The 20949-nt window shown below is 35.9% G+C and overlaps 1 protein-coding gene across 3 annotated transcripts; it reads left to right on the top strand.

The window, feature by feature from the left end:
- Window positions 1-1913: 1913 nt before the first annotated feature.
- Window positions 1914-5598, top strand: LOC105885422 (SH3 domain-binding glutamic acid-rich-like protein 3). 3 transcript variants are annotated; one of them, XM_012790335.3, is made up of 4 exons: window positions 1914-2123; window positions 4244-4350; window positions 4800-4967; window positions 5368-5598. In XM_012790335.3, exons 2-4 carry the CDS (start codon window positions 4267-4269, stop codon window positions 5431-5433), a joined length of 318 nt encoding a protein of 105 aa, XP_012645789.2. In that variant the 5' UTR covers window positions 1914-2123; window positions 4244-4266; the 3' UTR covers window positions 5434-5598. The 3 variants fall into 3 exon arrangements, with proteins under 3 accessions (XP_012645789.2, XP_012645788.2, XP_012645790.1); XM_012790334.3 differs by having other exon boundaries at window positions 4800-4973; XM_012790336.3 differs by lacking the exon at window positions 4244-4350 and having other exon boundaries at window positions 4800-4973.
- The last annotated feature ends 15351 nt before the right edge of the window (window positions 5599-20949 follow it).

Raw genomic sequence — 20949 nt, 5'->3', positions numbered from 1 at the left:
TTATAACCCATTTGTCATACTAGGTTGGCCTGCCTTTCACACAAACCTGTTAAAATCTTCAATAGCTCCAGATCACCCATGAATTAACAATAAGAGGAGATACAATTCATTGAGTGTTTCATAAGTGAAAGATGCTCTTAGGCAACTTCTGGACTTAATCTTCACATCAAATCTACAAGTTATTATTATCTACAATTTAACAAAACAGGAAACAGCCTCCAGAAGATTAAAAACCAAAAGCCAACATGAAATTTGAAAGCCTCTGTGATTTTCCCTGTTTACTTCCTCAGCAGCCTCTACTTGCTCCCAAAGGTCCAATTACCATCTTGCTTCATGACTATTCCTTCGACCTAAATTTTTTTTATTCTCATAATTTTCTAGAAGACTATACATCTTTTAGGTTTCAGTTTAGCTCTCAATTCTTCAGAGAAGCCTGCCTTGACCCACCTAGTCTGGCTTAGGCTTCTCTACATTGTATTTACCTCATCTTATCAATTATCACTCTGTAAGTTTCTTGAAGTTAAATGCTTTGTCTTATTAATAGATGTCCCAAGCAATATGCAAATAGTCTGGCAATCAACAATAATAATTATTACCATTCTCTGAACTACCTACAATGTGTTGGAGCATGTGACAAACACTTTTTTTATTTTAGCGTATTATGGGGGTACAAGTGTTAAGGTTATGTATGTTGTCCATGCCCCCCTCCCCCCTCAAGTCAGAGCTTCAAGTATGTCCATCCCCCAAACATTGTACTTGTTACTCATTGTGTTTGTATATACCCATCCCCTCTTCCCTCCTCCCACCCTCCTGACATCCGATAAATGTTACTCTTATATGTCCACTTAGGTGTTGATCCGTTAATACCAATATGCTGCTGAGTACATATGGTGCTTGTTTGTCCATTCTTGAGATATTTAGTAGAATGGGTTGAATATGTAAAAGTGTGTCTGGATAGAGCTGGAACACTTTTACATATTCAATTCATTTAATCCTCACAATGATGCTCTTAGGTTGATATCACCATCATCACTTTAACAATAAACTGACACTCAGAAGGAAGTAATTTGTCTGATATCCATAGCTTTTAAGTGATAAAGCCATAGAATACAAATGTATCTAACTCAAAAGCTGGAGCTGCAGTACTTTGGCCCTTCACTCAAAATTCCCATTTCCCACCTTTGTTAAACCCACAAAATCTGTAAATATTGTCACTATCTGTCACTTCTGAGAAAAGTTAAACTTGAAAAGGCCGGAAAAAATGAGCTATGGTGTATTGAAGAGGAAGCAGGCATTTAAGCGAGAGGTCATCTTTTTTTACACAGGGGAAAGGAAGAGGAAGTGCTAGGAGAGGCAGGGACTACAGCACCCGCTGTTACACAAACCAAAAGGTGGACTCCCAGAAGGAAAGGGCAGCCTGCAAAGCAGGTCATTAAGAAGGGCGGGAGCACTGGAGAGAGAAAGGAGGCACCTCCCTATGCTAACAGATAACAAAGGGTGCTAGGCTGGTCACATCCCTACAAGCACCCTGGCTCTGTCCCTACAAAGCCAGGCAACACGAGTTTATTTATCTCTTTTCTCCTCTCATCACATTGCATTTTGACCATCTTCTTCCCCAGGTGCCTAAGATCTTCATACGTGGCGGCTGCTGCGGTTGCCAGCAGGAAGGCTCCCCTGGCTTCAATTCCCAAGCAGGGAGGGGGGAAAGGAGCAGCAGGACTGCAGAGTCCATTTGTTCTTCCCGCTCCCCCGCCCCTGGGCCTGGCAGATGAGGAGAGAGAAGAGGACTTAGCTGGAGTTTATCACCTGCAAGAGTCCAACCCCTGCCCTTAGCACGGTGGGGGTTCCACCCCCTCGTCACCAGCCGCACTGTGTTCCCCAGAATGGGCATTCGCTTGCGCCACAGAGGCACTTGTTTCCCAGCCAATCCTGAGCGCACGGGTCGCTGGCCCTTAGCAACCGCCGCCACGGGTTAGGGCAGGGCCGGGTGCTGGGACTCAGCGAAGCTGAATTGAGCGTGAAGCAGCGGTGAAGAGGTTGACCCTGTGTTACTTCTGCAAAGTAGCCTTGGAACAATGAGTTCTGTTAAAGTGTATTACACCAGCGTGTCAGGCTCTAGGGAGGTGAGTAGGAAGAAAATGACCTCAGCAGGGGCTGGGAGTGGGAGGGAGAGACTGGGGACTTCAAGATTGTGCTAAGACATTACCAGCCCCTTTCTACCTTTTATTCTTCAACTCCCTACTCTCTAGGATTACAGAGGTGGGAGGGGTAAGAAAGAGCAGAGAAAATGTTTAATAGCCTCACCCAGGTTGTGCTCTGAGAACTGGTTGATCTGGGAGATTTTGATATCCTGTGCTCAACCATCTTAAGGACCTCTAACAACTTTGCTACATTTCAAATGAAAGAAACATAAAAAACCCTGTTTAGGATGGGAGAGGAAAAATACCAGTGAGTGGATGGCCAAAATCCTCAAAGAAGGCTAGGCAACCTCGAAGAAGGCCAAACTGAATGTTGATTTCTAAGAAGCAAGTGTATTTGCATAGATCAAACATTTCTTAGATGAATTAAGGTTTAGAGGAATATTTTTGACCAGGTTATGGGAAGTATTATAGAACAATGCTGTCCAACAGAAACGAGAGCCACATACATAATTTAGAAATTTTAGTAGTCATTTAAAAAAGAGATGAGATTAATTTTAATACATTTTGTTTAACACAAAATATAAAAGATGTTATCTTTGCAATATGTAATCAATAATTTTTAAAATGTTACACATTCTTCTTTCATATTCAGTCTTCAAAGTCCATTATGTATTGTGCACACATAGCACATCTCATTTTGGACCTGCCACATTTCAAGGGCACAATGGTCATATGTGGCTAGTGGTTATAAACTGTACAGCACAGTAATAGAAGAATCACTATATGGCTAAGAACCTCATTCTGCAAAGTTTTTTAGAGAAGCATGAAAACTGAAGGATTGGTAGTTGATTATAAATGATTGACAAACACTCATCACACACTTGCTATGTGCCAGACACCACGATAGCTGCAGGGAGGTATGAGATTTGATTTGAACCTAGAAAAAGTCCATTGCTTTTACGGAAAGCCTGTCCAGGTAGATTAGTGATTTCACCTGAGTACTAAGAAACAATAATAACAAGAAGGAGTTTTTAAAAAGAAAAGTATGGGTAATTTGACCAGTTGCTGTTGTTGTTTTTAATACTGGGATTTATGTTATTGGGTATGGAAGTAAGAGTGTGAAAGAGGGCATGTTTTGGAATAAAGATCACAATGGATGCAGCAGAGGACTCACCCAACTCTTGGTCCATGACTCTCAAACTGTACCACAGAGATCATCTGGAGGGCTTGTTAAAACATATTCCTAGGACCCACTCCCCAGAGAGTCTGATTTTGTAGATTTAAGGTAGAATAATGCTGATGCTGCCTATCTGTTAATCACACACAGAATAGCACTGGTCAAGGCAACTGTTCTTCTTTTAATGTGTTCCTCTGAAAAAGGTTTTGAAAAACTACTAAAAATGTCACTTAAGCCACATTCAACGTGCTTTTGAAATTTTCAAAACTAATAAGCCTTAGAAAGTAGAAATGCTGTATTTTGGAATTTCAGAAATTTCACAGCTGTCCATTGGAAACAAACAGAGTTTTCTAAGCACGGCTGGATTACATTTTCAAATCATCAAACAAAAAGCCTACTGACAAGCACTTTCGCAGGAATCACACTTGAATAAGCTGGGGTTTGTACTTGTCAAATTGCTTTCACATGTTTTCTCATTCTATCATCAGAGGTTTTATGTGACAAAATGGTCCAAGCTTATCATGTGAAAACGTAGAAACCTCAACCTTCACCTAAGATTCATGTTGAAGGTATTTTAAAGATTGTAGTGACAATATCTTTTAAATAGGTTTAAAAGATAACCAACTATTACAATTTTACTTTAGCAGTTGCATGTGTTTCAAGGGAAAAGACAATGGGAGAAATACAGCCTATTAACATATGATAGAAGTCTAACATTTCATATGGTATGACAGAGCAAGAACTGACCATTTTTATCCACTTGCATATTTGTGAATCTTAATTCTCTTGTGTATTTATTTATTTTAATTTTTCATCCTCTGGATTTTATCTTGATATTTAGGCATAGTCTCTGATTGCAATTTGGAATTTGTAGTATGTTTCCCTCAAATTTAAAACCTTGGTATCATGTCCATTTCCTATACAGAGCTGCCATAGATATCAGCATAAATGAATGCAGCGATGAATGCAAAGGCCTGCCTCAACTGTTGGCAGAATGTTATTACCACTTCATTGCAGTATGAAGTCAATCTGGTAAATATTTATAATGCATTAGGGATTTTTAGCCCCCACTGAAACCTTACTATAGTTCTTCTTTTTTATATATATGGAAATGGGCATGATACCAAGTTTTTAGATTCAAGGGAAACATGCTACAAGTTCCAAATTACAATCAGAGACTATGCCTAAATAGATAAAAATCCATGGGAAGAAAAAATAATATATATTATATATAAAATATACCTATTAAACATATTTATATATGACATATATGCCATATATATAAAATGTACATATGTATGTATATGTGTGTGGGGGGTGTGATTTCACAGGAAAATTACCTTTTATTTCTTAAAGAGACTTTACACCATTAAAAATCGTCCTTCTTCCATAACATAATACACAGAAAAAAAATGAAAAATACATAAAAACTTTGGGACCAGTTGATTAACATATTTCTACCTCTCTATACCTCTATCTAGGTGAAGCAGAGACAGGAAGAAGTTATCAGAATTTTAGATTCTTACAAAGTAAAGTATGAATTAATAGATATTTCTGTCAGTTTGAAAGTACTTCAAGAAATGAGGATGAAGGTATCTACCCCTAAGGCTCTACCACCTCAGATATTCAATGGCCAAGAATATTGTGGAGTAAGAGTAAATGTCCATTTTATTTTATTTTCATATCTTAAGGTCATATACATGGGAAAAAATATGTCTGTGGGGCATGAGGGTCAAGTTTGCCCATCTATAGAATAAGTTAATTATGATCCTGAAGACAAAACAATTTGTACTTTATGATGAAAAGATTGTCATAAAAGGGAAATATATCACACTGCTTGTTTTGGGATACTTATGCAGTGGTTTTCATCATACATTATAATATGAAATAACTGGTATTCTAGGGAATTTTTTCATCTAACTTAGCTGGCAGAAGTTTGCAAAGGTCTGGCAAGATAATTAGCAAACTTAACCTGGACAGCTGAGTTTAATGACTTTATAATTGGGAATTATCAACATTGGTATTAAAGTTCATTTTAATTTTTTTTAGGATTTTGAAATGTTTCACAAGGCAAAGGAGAACAAAGAGATTCTGAAATTCCTGAAGATGGAATGAATGAGCAGTTGTGATACAAGAGATATTTACTTATATGGGTCCAGATACACTTACATATATATCACTTTTAATTATAATGACAGAACTGTTACATTAAATTAATCACTTTAACACACAGACCTTTACCTTTTCAATTGTGCATTAAAATCATTTATCATGATTCAATCATTTGTGAACATTTTATAGAACTGTGTAAAACATCTTAATTGTCTATAGGTATCAAACTTTTAAGAATTACTAATAAATGTCCATTTATAGGCATGGAATAGACTTTTAGAGCCATTTTCAATTTGCTTTCAGCTCTAGTTTTTAAATGTTCCTCAGGACATTTAACAAAGGCTTAAACATTGTACCGGGCTGTTTATTAAAAAAAAAAAAAGAAAGAAAGAGAGAGAGAGAGAGAGAGAGAGAGAGAGAGAGAGAGAGAGAGAGAGAGAGAGAAGAAAGAAAGAAAGAAAGAAAGAAAGAAAGAAAGAAAGAAAGAAAGAAAGAAAGAAAGAAAGAAAGAAAGAAGCAGTTCACTGAGCCCCATTCCAAGTCCTCCTAAAAAGAAGATGGGAAAAGGAATAAGAATTTGTACTTTTTTTTTTTGACTACTGATTTCTCTATATTATCTTATTTTATTTTTATTTATTTATTTATTTCAGGATATTATGAGGGAACAAACATTTTGGTTACATTTTATGTCTTTGCCTCACCCAAGCGAGGATCAGAGGCATGCCCTTCCCCTCTACAATGCTCACCGTGTCCATTAGTTGTGAGTTTACCCCCCACCCCCCTAATCCCTGGAGAATATTACTACCATGTGAGCACCATAGTGTTGATCAGTCAGTGCCAATTTGATGACAAGTGCATGTGGAGCCTATTCTTGTGATCTTGTGATACCTCACATCAGATAAGGGGTTCAAGCTCTAGCCAAGGAAATATAAGAGATGCTAGATCACTGTTGTTTCTTATAATTAATATTCCATTGTATACATATACCAAATTTTAATAATCCACTCATGAATTGATGGGCACTTGGGTTGTTTCCACATCCTTGCAATAGTTAATTGGGCTGCCATAAACATTTGGGTGCAGATGTCTTTATTATAGAATGTTTTTTGCTCTTTTGGGTAGATGCTTAATAGTGCTTTTGCTGGATTGAATGGTATTTCTATTTTTAGCTCTTTGAGGTATCTCCAAATTCTTTTCCACAGAGGTTGCACTAATTTGCAGTCCCACCAGCAGTGTAAGAGTGTCCCTGTCTCTACACATCCTCGCCAGCATCTGTTGTTTTGGGATTTTTTGATAGAGGCCAATCTCGGGGTTAGGTGATATCTCGTTGTGGTTTTGATTTGCATTTCTCTAATGATTACAGATGTCGAGCATTTTAATTTGTACTCTTAAAAAGCTCAGGTGATTTTGTTTTTGTACACTGAAATCTGGGAACCAATACTAAAGAATAACAATAATTTCAGGTCACCTCTCCCTTGTTCCCACCTCTAATATAAAATGGTAGTCTTCTAAATCTCTTTCTCCTCCCATAATTCCCATCTTGTTGAATGGCAAGTCCATTTACTCAAACCCCAACTTAAAAACCTGGAAGTCATCCTTAATATCACCCACTTTCTCACCCCCATATGGAGTCAATCATCAAATCCTAGATGAGCTAGTCTTAACGTCTCAGTTACTCTCTACTTCTTCTGTTTTCCAGCTATTGCCTTTGTTCATGTTCTCATCACTCTTGCCTGTACTATTACAATGATATCTTAATTAACTGCCTATTTCTAGTTTTTCTATTTTAATGTGGGTCATCCACATTGCTGCTGGATTTGTGCTTTTCAACCTTAGCTGAACATTGGAATCACCTAAGGAATTTTTAAAACTATAATCTCTGGATCCCACCTCTAACAAATGGTAACAGCTAAGGTTGAGAACAATGGCATTAGAGGGATATTTAGAAAAGCAAGTTTAATCAAGTCTACATAGCCTCCAACAGAAAGTTTCTCACAGTGTGGTATAAGAAAACCTTATTCCTCAGAATCATCTGAAGTACTAATTAAATATGCAGATCCCTGAACCTTCCTCCAAAAATCTAAAGCTAGGGCAAAGATAGTTAAATTTTAAATGAGTAGCTCCAGGTGATTCTCAGGTACAGTAATTTTTGAGACCTGTTGAGCTACAGGTTAAAATCTAAACTCCATACTCATTCTTTGAAACAGGCATCTGAAGATCATTCTTTCCCACCTCTCAGTTACACCCTTCTCCACCATTAACCATACTTAACTATTTGTAGTTCCCCCATGCTTCAGCTTTGCATTTTCTTGCTTTTTTGTACACACTCACAGTCCTGTATCTTCCCACCATCTGCTTGACAAGTGATTACTGATCTTTTAAGTATAACTCCCCTATGATGCCTTTCGTGACATCTTGTTCCCTAACAGAATGTAACTCCAATCTTCTTTATGACCCAGATTGTACTCTTTACCTACTTCTATCACAGCACTAGTAACAGTTTAAAACTGTTACCTCCCCTGAAAGTAATTATAACCGACAGTTCATAAACACTATGTGCCAGGCACTGTTCTAAAGTTTTTGTATGTAAATTTACCTCATTTGATCCTCACAACGCTATGAAGTAGGTACTGTTTGTTATCTTTTCCATTCTTTGGATGAGGAAAATGAGTTACCAAGTAGTAATTTGCACAATATTACACAGCTTATAAGTGATAATGTCAGGATTTGAACCCATTACAGAGGTGAGATAAAAGGCTCTTCCTAGACAGCAGGGAGGAAGATCTGAAAGAAGAGAAGACAACAATAAAAGAGTCAGTAGTGTGGGTCCCTAAAAAAGAAGTCCCAGAGCTTGGCTCCTCTTATGGTCAAAACCCTCAAGGAGGCTGGGCGCGGTGGCTCACGCCTGTAATCCTAGCACTCCGGGAGGCGGAGGCGGGCGGATTGCTCAAGGTCAGGAGTTCAAAACCAGCCTGAGCAAGACCCCGTCTCTACCATAAAAATAGAAAGAAATTAATTGGCCAACTAATATATATATATAAAAATCAGCCGAGCATGGTGGCTCGTGCCTGTAGTCCCAGCTACTCGGGAGGCTGAGGCAGGAGGATTGCTTGAGCCCAGGAGTTTGAGGTTGCTGTGAGCTAGGCTGACGCCACGGCACTCACTCTAGCCTAGGCAAGAAAGCGAGACTCTGTCTAAAAAAAAAAAAAAAAAAACCCTCAAGGAAATGCAAGAATAGACTCCTTAAAAAATCTCAGCTAGTTTTAGGAGGAACAGAGAGTAAAAAGCCCTGCTGCCTCTTATTGCCAAAATCTAGCCAGAGAAGTCTGGCAGCCTCTCACTGCAACACTACCATAGAATTGCAGTGCCTAAGTAAGAGTCTAGAATGGTGGGATTGAGGGCAGCCTCCCTGAGGCCTACACTTTCATTTCAGTGAGTGAGAGTGGATTCCAAACTTTCCAATGCCTCCCATGAAAATAAATGAAAACCACCAAAATAAGAACTAAAAGCTATTCATTCAGTTTGCTATAGCAAAGTAGTGAGCCACCCTCACTTGCAATTTGCAGAGACTCAAAACAAGAGTGAAAAAACATTATAGTGGTAAAAATGGAAGGCTTCATATATGCCCTGATTGGAGGCTGTTGGCATGGGGAAGCTGGAGGCAGGCTAACACTATAAGTGGGATGTCTTATGTGATCAGTTAGGGGAGCATATTTGACTTTCTCTAATTGCTCCTAAGTTGGAAGTAGGTACAAAAATTAGGGAACCTGGCAGTTATTGATCAAGTTCTAGATGTTTAGGGCTGATGGCTAGAGGATGTAGTTTGACTTCCTGGATGGCTTGCTGCGCAGGTTAGGGTTTAGCTTCTCAGGTTGGATGTTGCAGTTTATGGGTCAGAGTTTTATTTTTATATAGCGACTGCAGGCTATTTGTATATTCAGCTTCTCACTCCACTCAAAGAGATGCTCAAAAGTGAATGAGTATGAGCCAGCAGATATGAAAACCTTAAAAGTTCAGAAAATGAATAATGAGAGAACTTTGTAAACTTGATGACCAATAAATGGATATAAACAAATCGGTCACAGTTTAAAAATCAGTTTCTCCTTTAAAACAGACACAATATATATCACATGCAAATGACTTTTTCCCCTTTAACACCTTATTCCTCCCCTTTCAGGCACTGACTAAAGAAACTGAGGATTGTCACTTAGTATAATAACATCCACTGAAGCTGTCCATAGGATCTTAAACCTGGGTAGTACAAAAAGTCTACTCATTTTGCAGATATATCACCATGACAGCCACCCACTGAGAAGTCCTTTATCCCACTTCCCCTCCCAAATCCTCTGTTAAGGGTTGAAAGGTGAACCCCTCAAATAGATGTCTGCAACTTAATCCCTATACCCAGTGAATGTTACCTTATTTGGAGAAAAAATCTTTGCATATGTAATTAAGGGTTTTAAGATGAGGCAATCATCCTGGATTATCCAGATGAGCCCTAAATACAATGACAAGTATACTTATAAAGATAAGGTAGAGGGAGATTAGACAGAAGAGGAGGAGGGACTAGGACCATGAAGATGGAGACTGGAGTGATATAGCCACATGCTTAGGACCAACAGAAGCTGAAACAGAAAAAGAATCTATTCTCCTATAGAACCTCCAGAGGAAATGCAGACTTTCTGACACCTTGATTTCATACTTCTGGCCTCCAGTGCTATGAGAGAATAAATGTCTGTTGTCTTAAACTACTCAGTTTGTGGTGTTATGGGATTCACAAGAAACTAATAAATCCACTAATATATCCTCCATGTAACATTTCCCAAAATGAACACAGAAGGGAAAAAAAAAATATCTGATATCATGGATGAGGTAGAAAGAGGAAGAGGTTTCTTTTTACACTGTTAAAGATGGACACAGGGGCCGGGCGCGGTGGCTCACGCCTGTAATCCTAGCTCTCTGGGAGGCCGAGGCGGGCGGATTGCTCGAGGTCGGGAGTTCAAAACCAGCCTGAGCAAGAGCGAGACCCCGTCTCTACTATAAATAGAAAGAAACTAATTGGCCAACTAATATATATAGAAAAAATTAGCCGGGCATGGTGGCGCATGCCTGTAGTCCCAGCTACTTGGGAGGCTGAGACAGAAGGATCGCTTGAGCCCAGGAGTCTGAGGTTGCTGTGAGCTAGGCTGACGCCACGGCACTCACTCTAGCCTAGGCAACAAAGTGAGACTCTGTCTCAAAAAAAAAAAAAAAAAAAAAAAAAAAGATGGACACAGGGATATTTCTATCATATATGTCATATTATGGGTAAAAAAGCTAGAAAAATAGGTCAAGAGTCACTTCCAAATCCCAAGTATCTTTTATATCAATTCTGCAATGCAAAAATTTTGAAAATGCAGGTTATTATATAAAATTAATAGTATGTTATCAGTATTTTTGAAAAAAAAGGAAATAAAACACAAGAAAATACTACCATGCATGGCTTAACTCAGGACCCACTCAGGAGGGAAAAACAGGGGGCATTGCTCAAAAATACTGTAAGGTGAATGATTATGATTGAGGCATACAATATGCTGCCTAAGGCCTGGGAGAAAAACCTGAGGAGAATTTCTTTGGGAAATTAGGGCATTCAAAAGTCCTCATGTAGACTTAGGAATTTAGAAAGTGACTTAATGCCAAGGATAGGATGCATGCTCAGAAAATAACTGAGAAGACCTTAAGATTTCACTTCTGGCTAATATATCTAGGCTCAAGGAAAGCAGAATGTATAGGTTAAGCCAGAGTTGAAAATTGCTTGGCTAAAGCTTTAAAGTAGTGCCACACCACAAAGCCAATACTCAAAGGCTGGGAGAGGTGTTTTGTTTTGTTTTGTATGTGTATTTTATGCAAAAGGACTAAATAGTTAAGGTATATTTCAAAAGTATTACCTTACCTTTACATAGTCTAGTATAGTAGCATTTGCCTGATTTAATTATCCAATATGAAGTCTGCTTATTAAGTCAAATATAACAAATTAAAGGATGAGTCACCAATAATTTATTATATATATCCAGTTCATTGGCATAATTTGGGGTCATAATTGACACATCAGTCTATCAGCCATTATATTTAGAGAAGAGATATAGTATCTGAGATGGAAAAATATGTATTTTAAAGTATGACTATATAAAATTAATAGTTCCTTAGGCAGAAACATTTGTTCCTCAAAGACAATGGCTTTCAAACTATTCTTGGTAGAAACTCAGGGAGTCCCTAGAGTTACTTGGTATTTGAGGTTGAGTGGGGCAAAGAACAGACCCAGCCAGACTTCTACTTCCCCATATACACACACACCTATTTCAATTAGAAAAGCTCCACTTACATGTTTTTCATACTGGGTTTCTAAATGTTATTTTGTTTAAAGAGTTAAAATAATCATGTTTAAAAACCACTACCAAGTAATTGCTTCATAACCAGAGGTTTATTGGTATTGAAAACAGAAATGCATATCTTTGAAGAAAATCTTGAAGTGTGCACTTTATAATAATTTTCCTGTTACTTCACAAAATTTCTCTTCTGAGATGACCTTAAAAGAGGTATAGTAGAAATACCACTGGATTGAGTAAGAAGCCCCAGACTCAACTTATTCTTGCTTTGCAAGTTATTAACTTTGTGTCCTGGGGTAAGTCATTTCACTTTTCTGGATTTCAGTTTCTTTGTTGGCAAAATGAGGTTGGTTTAGACTAGATTGAAGCCAAAAATAGGTTTTAACTCTTGTGCCAAATCTGATGACTAGTAGGGCCTTCCTAAAGTAATGTCTTTAGAAGGATTCTGAGGTTCAATAGGAAAGATAACCATGATTCTCTAAACAATATCCACTAGGGACAAATGAACAAATAGGTAGTGGAAGCTTTTGGTGACATATTTTACATTCCTAGGCTAGATGATCTCTTAAAATCTTTTCCAATTCTAAACAATGCAATATACTTTTTAAAAAAGCAAGGAGTGCATAAAATAAAATGTAAAGCACATGAATAAATGACAAAATACAAAAAATTTTTGAACAAAGAAACTTACAAACAAGTAGCATAGGTAGGAAGAAAGGAAGGGATTAATCAGTGAAGCATAAGGGATTTTTAGGGCAGTGAAACTATTATGTATGATACTGTAATGGCAGTTACTTATGTCGCACATTTTTCAAAACCCATAGAATTCTAAAACACAAGTAGTGAAGCCTAAAATAAACTATGGACTTTAGTGAATAATTTATCAATATTAGTTTACCAATTATAATAAATGTACCACACTAATGCAAGATGTTAATAATAGAGGGGAGGCCAGGCGTGGTGGCTCACGCCTGTAATCCCAGCACTCTGGGAGGCCGAGGCAGGCTGATTGCTCGAGGTCAGGAGTTCGAAACCAGCCTGAGAGAGACCGTGTCTCTACTAAAAATAGAAAGAAATTAATTGACCAAATAAAGATATATATAGAAAAAATTAGCCGGGCATGGTGGCACATGACTGTAGTCCCAGCTACTCAGGAGGCTGAGGCAGGAGGATCGCTTGAGCCCAGCAGATTGAGGTTGCTGTGAGCTAGGCTGATCACAGGCACCTTCATGTTAAGTAGTGTATGTGTGCTGACCAGACACTCTACACCTTAGTCATACTGAAGTCCTCATAGTTTCTTTAATATTCCCTGGTGTATCTTGTATCCAGTCCTGAAAATATGCTGCTTCACTCTCCATGCTTCTTTACTTGGCTAACTCCTACTTAGCTTTTATGCCTTAGTTTATATATCATTTCCTCTAGAAAATGTGCCTGACCACCTCTTACATACACCAACACATAATAAGGTACTTCTAGGTCTTCTCTTAGCACCATTTAGCTACTTACTATATTAGAAATGCCTAGTAATTTGTCCATTGTCTCCCACTAAACTTAGTCCATTTTTTGTTGCTATAACAGAATACCCCAGACTGGGTAATTTAAATGAAAAAAAAAGGTTTATTTAATACACAGTTCTGCAGGCTGGGGAGTTCAAGGGCATAGCCCTGAATTTTGGTGAGGGTTTTTATAGTGCATTATAACATGGCAGAGAAGGTCAAAGGGGAAGTGGACATGTGCTGAGGCAAAAACCTAAGGGGCATCCTGGCTTTATAACAACGTACTCTTGAGGAAACTAACCCATATCCATGAAAACTGAAATAATCCAATCCTATGAGAACTAATCCAGTCTTTCCAGAAAGATAATTCACTGATTACCATGAGAACAGCTCCATGCCATGCATGAAGGATCCTCTCCTATGATCCAAACACTTCCCACTAAGCCACACTTCCCAACACTGCCACATTGGGGACCAAATTTCAGCACAGGTTTTAATGGAGACAAACAAACCATATCCAAACCATAGCAATAAGATTCTTGAAAGTGGGGATAACGTGTTGTTCATGGTAGTATTCTCATCCCTTAACAAAGTTCCTGATAACACAGAATGCAATAAAAAATATGGGTTAAGAGAATGAATAATTAATTATAATTATTATTTACAGTAGGACTCTAAAACCTAGACATTATAAAATAGAGCAAATAAGATTTTTTAAGCTGATTTCCTTCATCACCCAGAACGTCTTTTTCCTTTTTATATCTTCTCAAAGTATGGCATAGTGGTAGATGTATTGTAGGGAACAGAAAAAAAAAAAAGAATGGTGTTGGAAGGGGTATTCACCATTAACTCTACAATGGTACATTAGTCTACAATGTACCATTTACTGAGGAGTCAGTCACTATATCAGATGTTTAATTTGTGTTTTTTCCCACCTCCACTCCAAGTTTTTATTATAAATTTAATATACACACTCTTCCCCAATGCTTCCACTTTAACATTTCACTAACACTTAGAAATAGTTAAAATCATGTATGATATGTATATATTTCCAATATATAGAGTGGGGAAAATTGAAATAGGATTATCTATGATTTCTCTGAAGTACTATCTACATGAACATGGCTGTTTGATTCTTTTGACTCACTTCACCAGTTCAAGCCAGTCTAGAAGCTCAGCCCAATACTTCATTTCCTTGATTGAGCTGATAAAATCAACACAAGTATCAAAATGCTTTGTCAGTGAAAAAACAAATCACAATTGTACAAGCTAAATAGTTGAGGTAAAGTCAGTACCTTCTCTGCTTTGTTTTCCTAAATTGCTTGTATACGGTATTTGCCTCCAAATTGTATTTCATAGTGCAGACTTTGTGCTGCCATAGCAACAGCAACATTCAGTAAGAGCAGTATCTAATTTTTAAAACTAAGTGAATAAAAAAGTGTTTGAACCTCAGAATTTGACTTTTTAGGCAATGTTCCAGGAATGTATTTATTTTATATATGGCTACCCAACAAGAGTACAGGAGTAGAAAGGGGCAGAAAAAGATGGTTTTTGGCCTAATTTTTAGGGTGATGGAAATGAGTGGCAAAAACACAGATTTAGGAAGACAGTCTGGAGGCAGGATTCCTTCTTTCTTAGGGGACTTCAGCCTTTTTCTCTAAAGGTCATCAGCTGATTGAATGGAGTCTGCTCACCTTTAGGTTTTACAAAGTCTACTGATTTAAATGTTAATCACACCTAAAAAATACATTCACAGGAACATCTGGACTGCTGTTTGATGAAAGAACTGAGTCACAGCCTAGTCCAGTTGACATATAATTAACCATCACACCAACTACTCAGAGCTGTTGTGAAGATTAAGAGAAATTATATAGGCAGAGTATACGGCAGAGTGCTCAGAGTAGGTGGACAGCCTTCACCATGCCTGGGGACAATCTAACCATTGGGATTTGGGTGAAGAAAATCATGAAGAAACAAAAGGTGCTCTATATATGTTCTGGAGCCATTATGCTTTACTCAAAAGCGAGGAAATGAAAATAAAGTTGCTAAAAAGAGGAGCCCATTATGTCTTATTCTTTCCCTATATTACTCAAGTAGTAATACAAATTAATAACTCAAGGTTTTTTAGAAATTTTAGTCAGTTAAATAATTCGTTATGTTAAAACTTTAGAATTTGTGGAGGAAATCAGATATATTTTATTATGAATGGCAATCATGCTGAGCTTTTATAGTAGTGGAATGAGGAGCATGGCAAACTCTGCCCAAATGAAATAATATTTAAGTGAAGAAAATTATTTAAAAAGTAATTTAAAGTTTCTGGGCATGCTGTATTGCAGTAAGGGCATGCTGTATTGCAGTAAGGAGAGGACACCATATGGTAACTCAATTCCACAGAAAGAAATGAAAAGGACCAAAACAGTAAATAAGAAGGTTAATGTACATATTTTTAAAATCCCACATTTGTGTTCTCCTCTCTTTCCATAGTTTCTTTAAAAGACATAAGATTATATAGAGTTAGAATTAAAAAAATTTACTGCTGGATTTCTAACATATATAGATGTAATATGTATTAACATAATGATAATAGCACAAAGGGTGGAAGAGGGGATATAGCTTATAGAGTCAAGTTTACATATCTCACTGAAACTAAGTTAACATGAATCTTAAGGCAGTTTTGATAAATGTAATAAATATTGTAAGCCCTAGACAAAATGCTAAGAAAATATCTAAACAAAATAACTAAAAATATAATTTAAAAATTATCCAAAGAATTAAAACATTCAACTAATTCAAAAAAGATATTAAAGGAGAAAGAAAGAAAACAAAAGACATGAGACAGAAACAAAAAGCAAAATGACAGATGTCAATCCACCTGTATCAATAATGACATTGATGACAATAGATCAAACAATCCAATTTAATGGCCAATAATATCAAAATGGATAAAAAGGCAAAATCCAACTTTATACTTCCTATGAGAGATACACTTTAGATTCAAAGATAATAATTGGTTCAAAGTGAAAGCATGGAAAATAACAGTGATAAAGAGTGATTATACTAATATTATACAAGATAGACTTTTAAACAACAAAAAAGTTTATTAGAGAAAAAGAGGGACATTTTACTTTTTTTATTTTTTTGAGACATAATATCACTCTGTTTCCCTGGCTAGAGTGCCATGGCGTCAGCCTAGCTCACAGCAACCTCAATCTCCTGAGCTCAAACAATCCTTCTGCTTCAGCCTCCCGAGTAGCTGGGACTAAAGGGATGTGCCACCATGCCTGGCTAATTTTTTCTATTTTTTTTTTTTTTGGAAGAGACAGGGTCTCACTCTTCCTCAGGCTGGTCTTGAACTCCTGAACTCAAATGATCCACCTGCCTTGGCCTCCCAGAGTGCTAGGATTACAGGCGTGAGCCACCGTGCCTGGCTCAAGAGGGACATTTCATAAAGATTAAGAATCAATTAATGAAGAAGATACATTTATAAAAACTATATACACTTAACAAAACATGCTTAAAATAAGTAAAGCAAAATTTACAGAATTGAAGTGAGAAGTAGCCACCTGAACAATAATATTAACAGTTGAAGACTTCAATGCTCCACTCTCAATTAGTCATCTTTAGAATACTCCAGCCACCACCACTAGTGTACTCATTCTTCTCAAGTACACACAAAATATTCTACAGGGTAGATTGTATGTTCAGCAATAAAACAAAAATCAACAAATTGAAAAGGACCAGACTCATACAAATTATGCTATCTAACAATAATGGAATGAAATTGAAAATCAAGAACAGAACAAAATTTGGGAAATTCACAAACAGTGAAAATTTTAAAACACACTCCTAACAACCAATGGGTCAAAGAAGAAATAATGAAAAAAATTAGAAAATATTGTTATATAAAAGAAAATGAAAACACGACATACCAAAACATATGGGATACAGTTAAAGCAGTGCTTAGAGCAAAATTTTGTACCGGTAATATTTTAAAAGAAAAAGTATCTCAAATCAATACATTAACCTTCCACTTTAAGAAACTAGAAAAAAAAGAAAACTAAACTCAAGCAAGCAAAAGATGAGAGAGGAAATCAATGAAATATAGAATAGAAAAAAATAGAGAAAATTTTTTAAAAAACAAAGTTGCTTCTTTGAAAGATTAAAAAAATGACAAGCATTTAGCTAGACTGATCAAGAAAAAAAAAGATAGTATTCAAATTACTAAACTCAGGGGACATAACCACTGACTAAATGGAACAAAGGGATATAACTAAATGGAAAAGAAGATATAATTACCGGCTAAACAGAAAAAAGTAGGATTATAAGGGATTTGTATGCATAACTATAAACAAATGAAAAAACACAAACCATCAAAACTGATTAAAAAGAAACAGAGTATCTAAACAAGCCTGTAACAGGTAGATATTGAATTAGTAATCCAATGATTTCCCACACAGAAAAGCCCAGGATCAGATGGCTTAATAAGGAATTCTACCAAATGTTTAAAGAAAAATTGACACCAATCCTTCAAAAATTCTTCCAAAAAATAAAGAGGAGGACAAACTTTGTAGCATATTCTGTTAGGCTAGTATTAACCTGACACCAAAACTAGACAAAGATATCACAAGAAAGAAAATAACAGACCAATATCTCCTCATGAATACCAATGCAAAAATTTTCAAAAAAAAACCTATCAAACCAAATATAGCAACATATAAAAAGGATTACACACCATGGCCAAGTAGTATTTATCCTAGGACTTCAAAGTTGGTTCAACTTTGTTGAATTGTATTAATTAAAGTAATATACTGTATTAATAAAATAAAGGGAAAACATATGATTAGCTTAGAAAATGCAAAAATTGCAATTGACAAAATCCAATACTCTTTCGTGACAAACACTCAACATACCAGAAATAAAAAAAGGAACTTCCTCAATCTGATAAAGAATAACTATGAAAAACTCAAAACTAATATTTCACTTATGGCAAAAGACTGAACATTTTCCTTGTAAATTAGGAACAAGGCAAGGATTTCTGATCTAGGAACTTTTTTTCAACATTATATTAGAGATTCTAGGCAAGGCAATTAGACAAGAAATATAATATGTCCAGATCAAAATGGAAGTAAAACTTTCTTTTCTCACAGATGACAGATTCTTGTATATAAAAATTATTAATCCATTAAGAAAATCTATGAGAAGTAATACATGAATTCAGCAATGTTGCAGAATACAAAAATCAATTGTGATTGTGTTTCTATACACTAGATAGGAACAGTCTGAAAATAAAATTAAGAAAACAGTTCTATTTATAATAGCATCAAAAGAATAAAATGCTTAGAAATAAATTTAACAAAATAAGTACAAAGTATGTACTCTGAAAATTAAAAAAGTGTTGCTGAAAGCAATTAAAGAAGACCTAAATAAATGGAAAGTCACCCCATATTTATGGATTGGAAGACTTGATATTGTTAAAATGGCACTGTTCCACAAATTCAACCAAAGATTCAATAAAATCCTATTAAAATCCCAGCTGGCTTTTTTGCAGATATTGACAAACTGATCCTAAGATTCCTATGAAAATGCAAGGGACACTGAAGAGCCAAAAAGAAAAGGAAGAGCAATGTTGGAGGACTCACACTTCCCAATTACAAAACATAATAAACAGCTATGGAAATCAAAACTGTGTGGTACTAACATAAGTACACATATAATATACTGACAAATTTATTGTTGAAATAGAATCAAATGTTCAGAAATATACCCTTGCATGCAGCACATTATTTACAATTGTCAAGTTAATAGATGAATGGATAAAGAAAATGTGGTATATATACACAAAGGAATACTATTCAGCCTTAGAAAAGAAGAAAATTCTGTCATTTGCAACAACATGGATGAACATGGAGAAATAAACCAGACACAGAAAGACAAATACTGCACGGTCTCATTTATATGTGGAATCTAAAACAATCAAACTCATAAAAGCAGAGAGCAGAATAGTAATTATCACAGGTTTGCCCAGGCTGGGGTGGTGGTGGAATGGGAGATGGGTACAAAGTTGAAATTAGACAAGAGAGTAAATAATAATGATTTAAGCTGACATATATATTAATTAGCTTGATTCAATCACTTCACACTGTATACATGTATCATAACATCATTTTGTACCTTATAATTATATACAATTATAATTTTTCAAAAAATTAAATTTAAAAATACTCTTATATTTATGGTTATCTCATTTTTGACAAAGGTGTCAGGAAAATTCATTAGGGAAAGAATGGTCATTTCAGCAAATGGTGCTTAGACAACTAAATGAACTTAAATCCCTATCCTGTATCATATACAAAAGTAACTTGACATATTATCATAGACATAAGTGTCCAAGGTAAAACAAGAAAACTATTAGAGGAAAACACAGGAGTAAATCTTTATGACCTTGGATTAGGCAACATTTTCTTAGATATGACAGCAAAAACAAAAGTATATCCAAAGACAAAATATATAAACTAACATTGTCAAAATTAAAAACGTTTGTATATCAAAAGAAACCCTTGAGAAAAGAAAGGGCAACCCACGGAATAAGAAAACATATTATCAAAATACATGTATGGTGACAGACTTGTAATCAGAATATATAAGGAATACTTATAATTCAACAATAAAAAAACAGATAACCCAACTTAAAAATGGACAAAGGATCTGAAATGACATCTCTCCAAAGGAGATATGCAAATGGCCATAATCACAGGAAAAGATGCTCAACATATTTAGCCATCAGAGAAATATAAATCTCAACTACAATGCAATACTACTTCACAGCCACTAGAATGGCTATAATAAAAAAAGATAAATAATAAGCATTGGCCAAGAATTGGAGAAATTTGAACACTCATACACTATACTGTGGGGGGGGGATGATATAAAATAGTGAGGCCAATTGGGAAAAATTTGGCAGTTCACCAAATTTTTAAACATAAAACAACTATGACTGTCTCCTACATATATAAATTATTTAAAATAGGTGTTCAAACAAAAAATTTGTACTTCAATGTTAAAAGCAGCATTATGTGTAATAGCCAAAAATGAGAAACAATTCAAATATCCATCAACAGATTGGTGGACAAACAAAATGTGGTTCTATCTGTACAATGGAATAATATTTGACAATAAAAATAAATGAGGTAGAGATATGCTACAACATGAATGAAACTCAAAAATGTAGTAACTAGAAGATAGCAGTCATAAAAGACCACATATCGTATGATTCCATTTATTTAAAATGTCCAAAATAGGTAAATCCATTGAGACAAAATGTAAATTGGTTGTTGCACAGGGCTGAGGGAGTGGGGAACGGGGAGTGACTGCTAGTGGATACAGGGTTTGTTAGGTGATGAAATATTCTAAATTTAAATTGTGATGCCTGCACAAATCTGTGAATATACTAAAAACAATTGAATTGTACCCTTTAAATGGGTTAAGTTTCTGGCATATGAATTATATATCAATAAAGATGTTTAAAAAAGCAATCATTTAAAAATAATATTTATGTTAACAGTATGGTTACTCTTTATGTAGTAATTAAAAAATTGTTTGCTAAATAAAGGAAGGGGATAATATACAGGGACAAAAATGGTGGGGTAGGGGGAAGGAGA

The sequence above is a fragment of the Microcebus murinus genome, chromosome X (genome assembly GCF_040939455.1).
Source record: "Microcebus murinus isolate Inina chromosome X, M.murinus_Inina_mat1.0, whole genome shotgun sequence".
NCBI classification, from domain to species: domain Eukaryota; kingdom Metazoa; phylum Chordata; class Mammalia; order Primates; family Cheirogaleidae; genus Microcebus; species Microcebus murinus.
The sequence above is the reverse complement of the archived record's forward strand: the minus strand, read 5'-3'. Positions and strand labels throughout refer to the sequence as shown.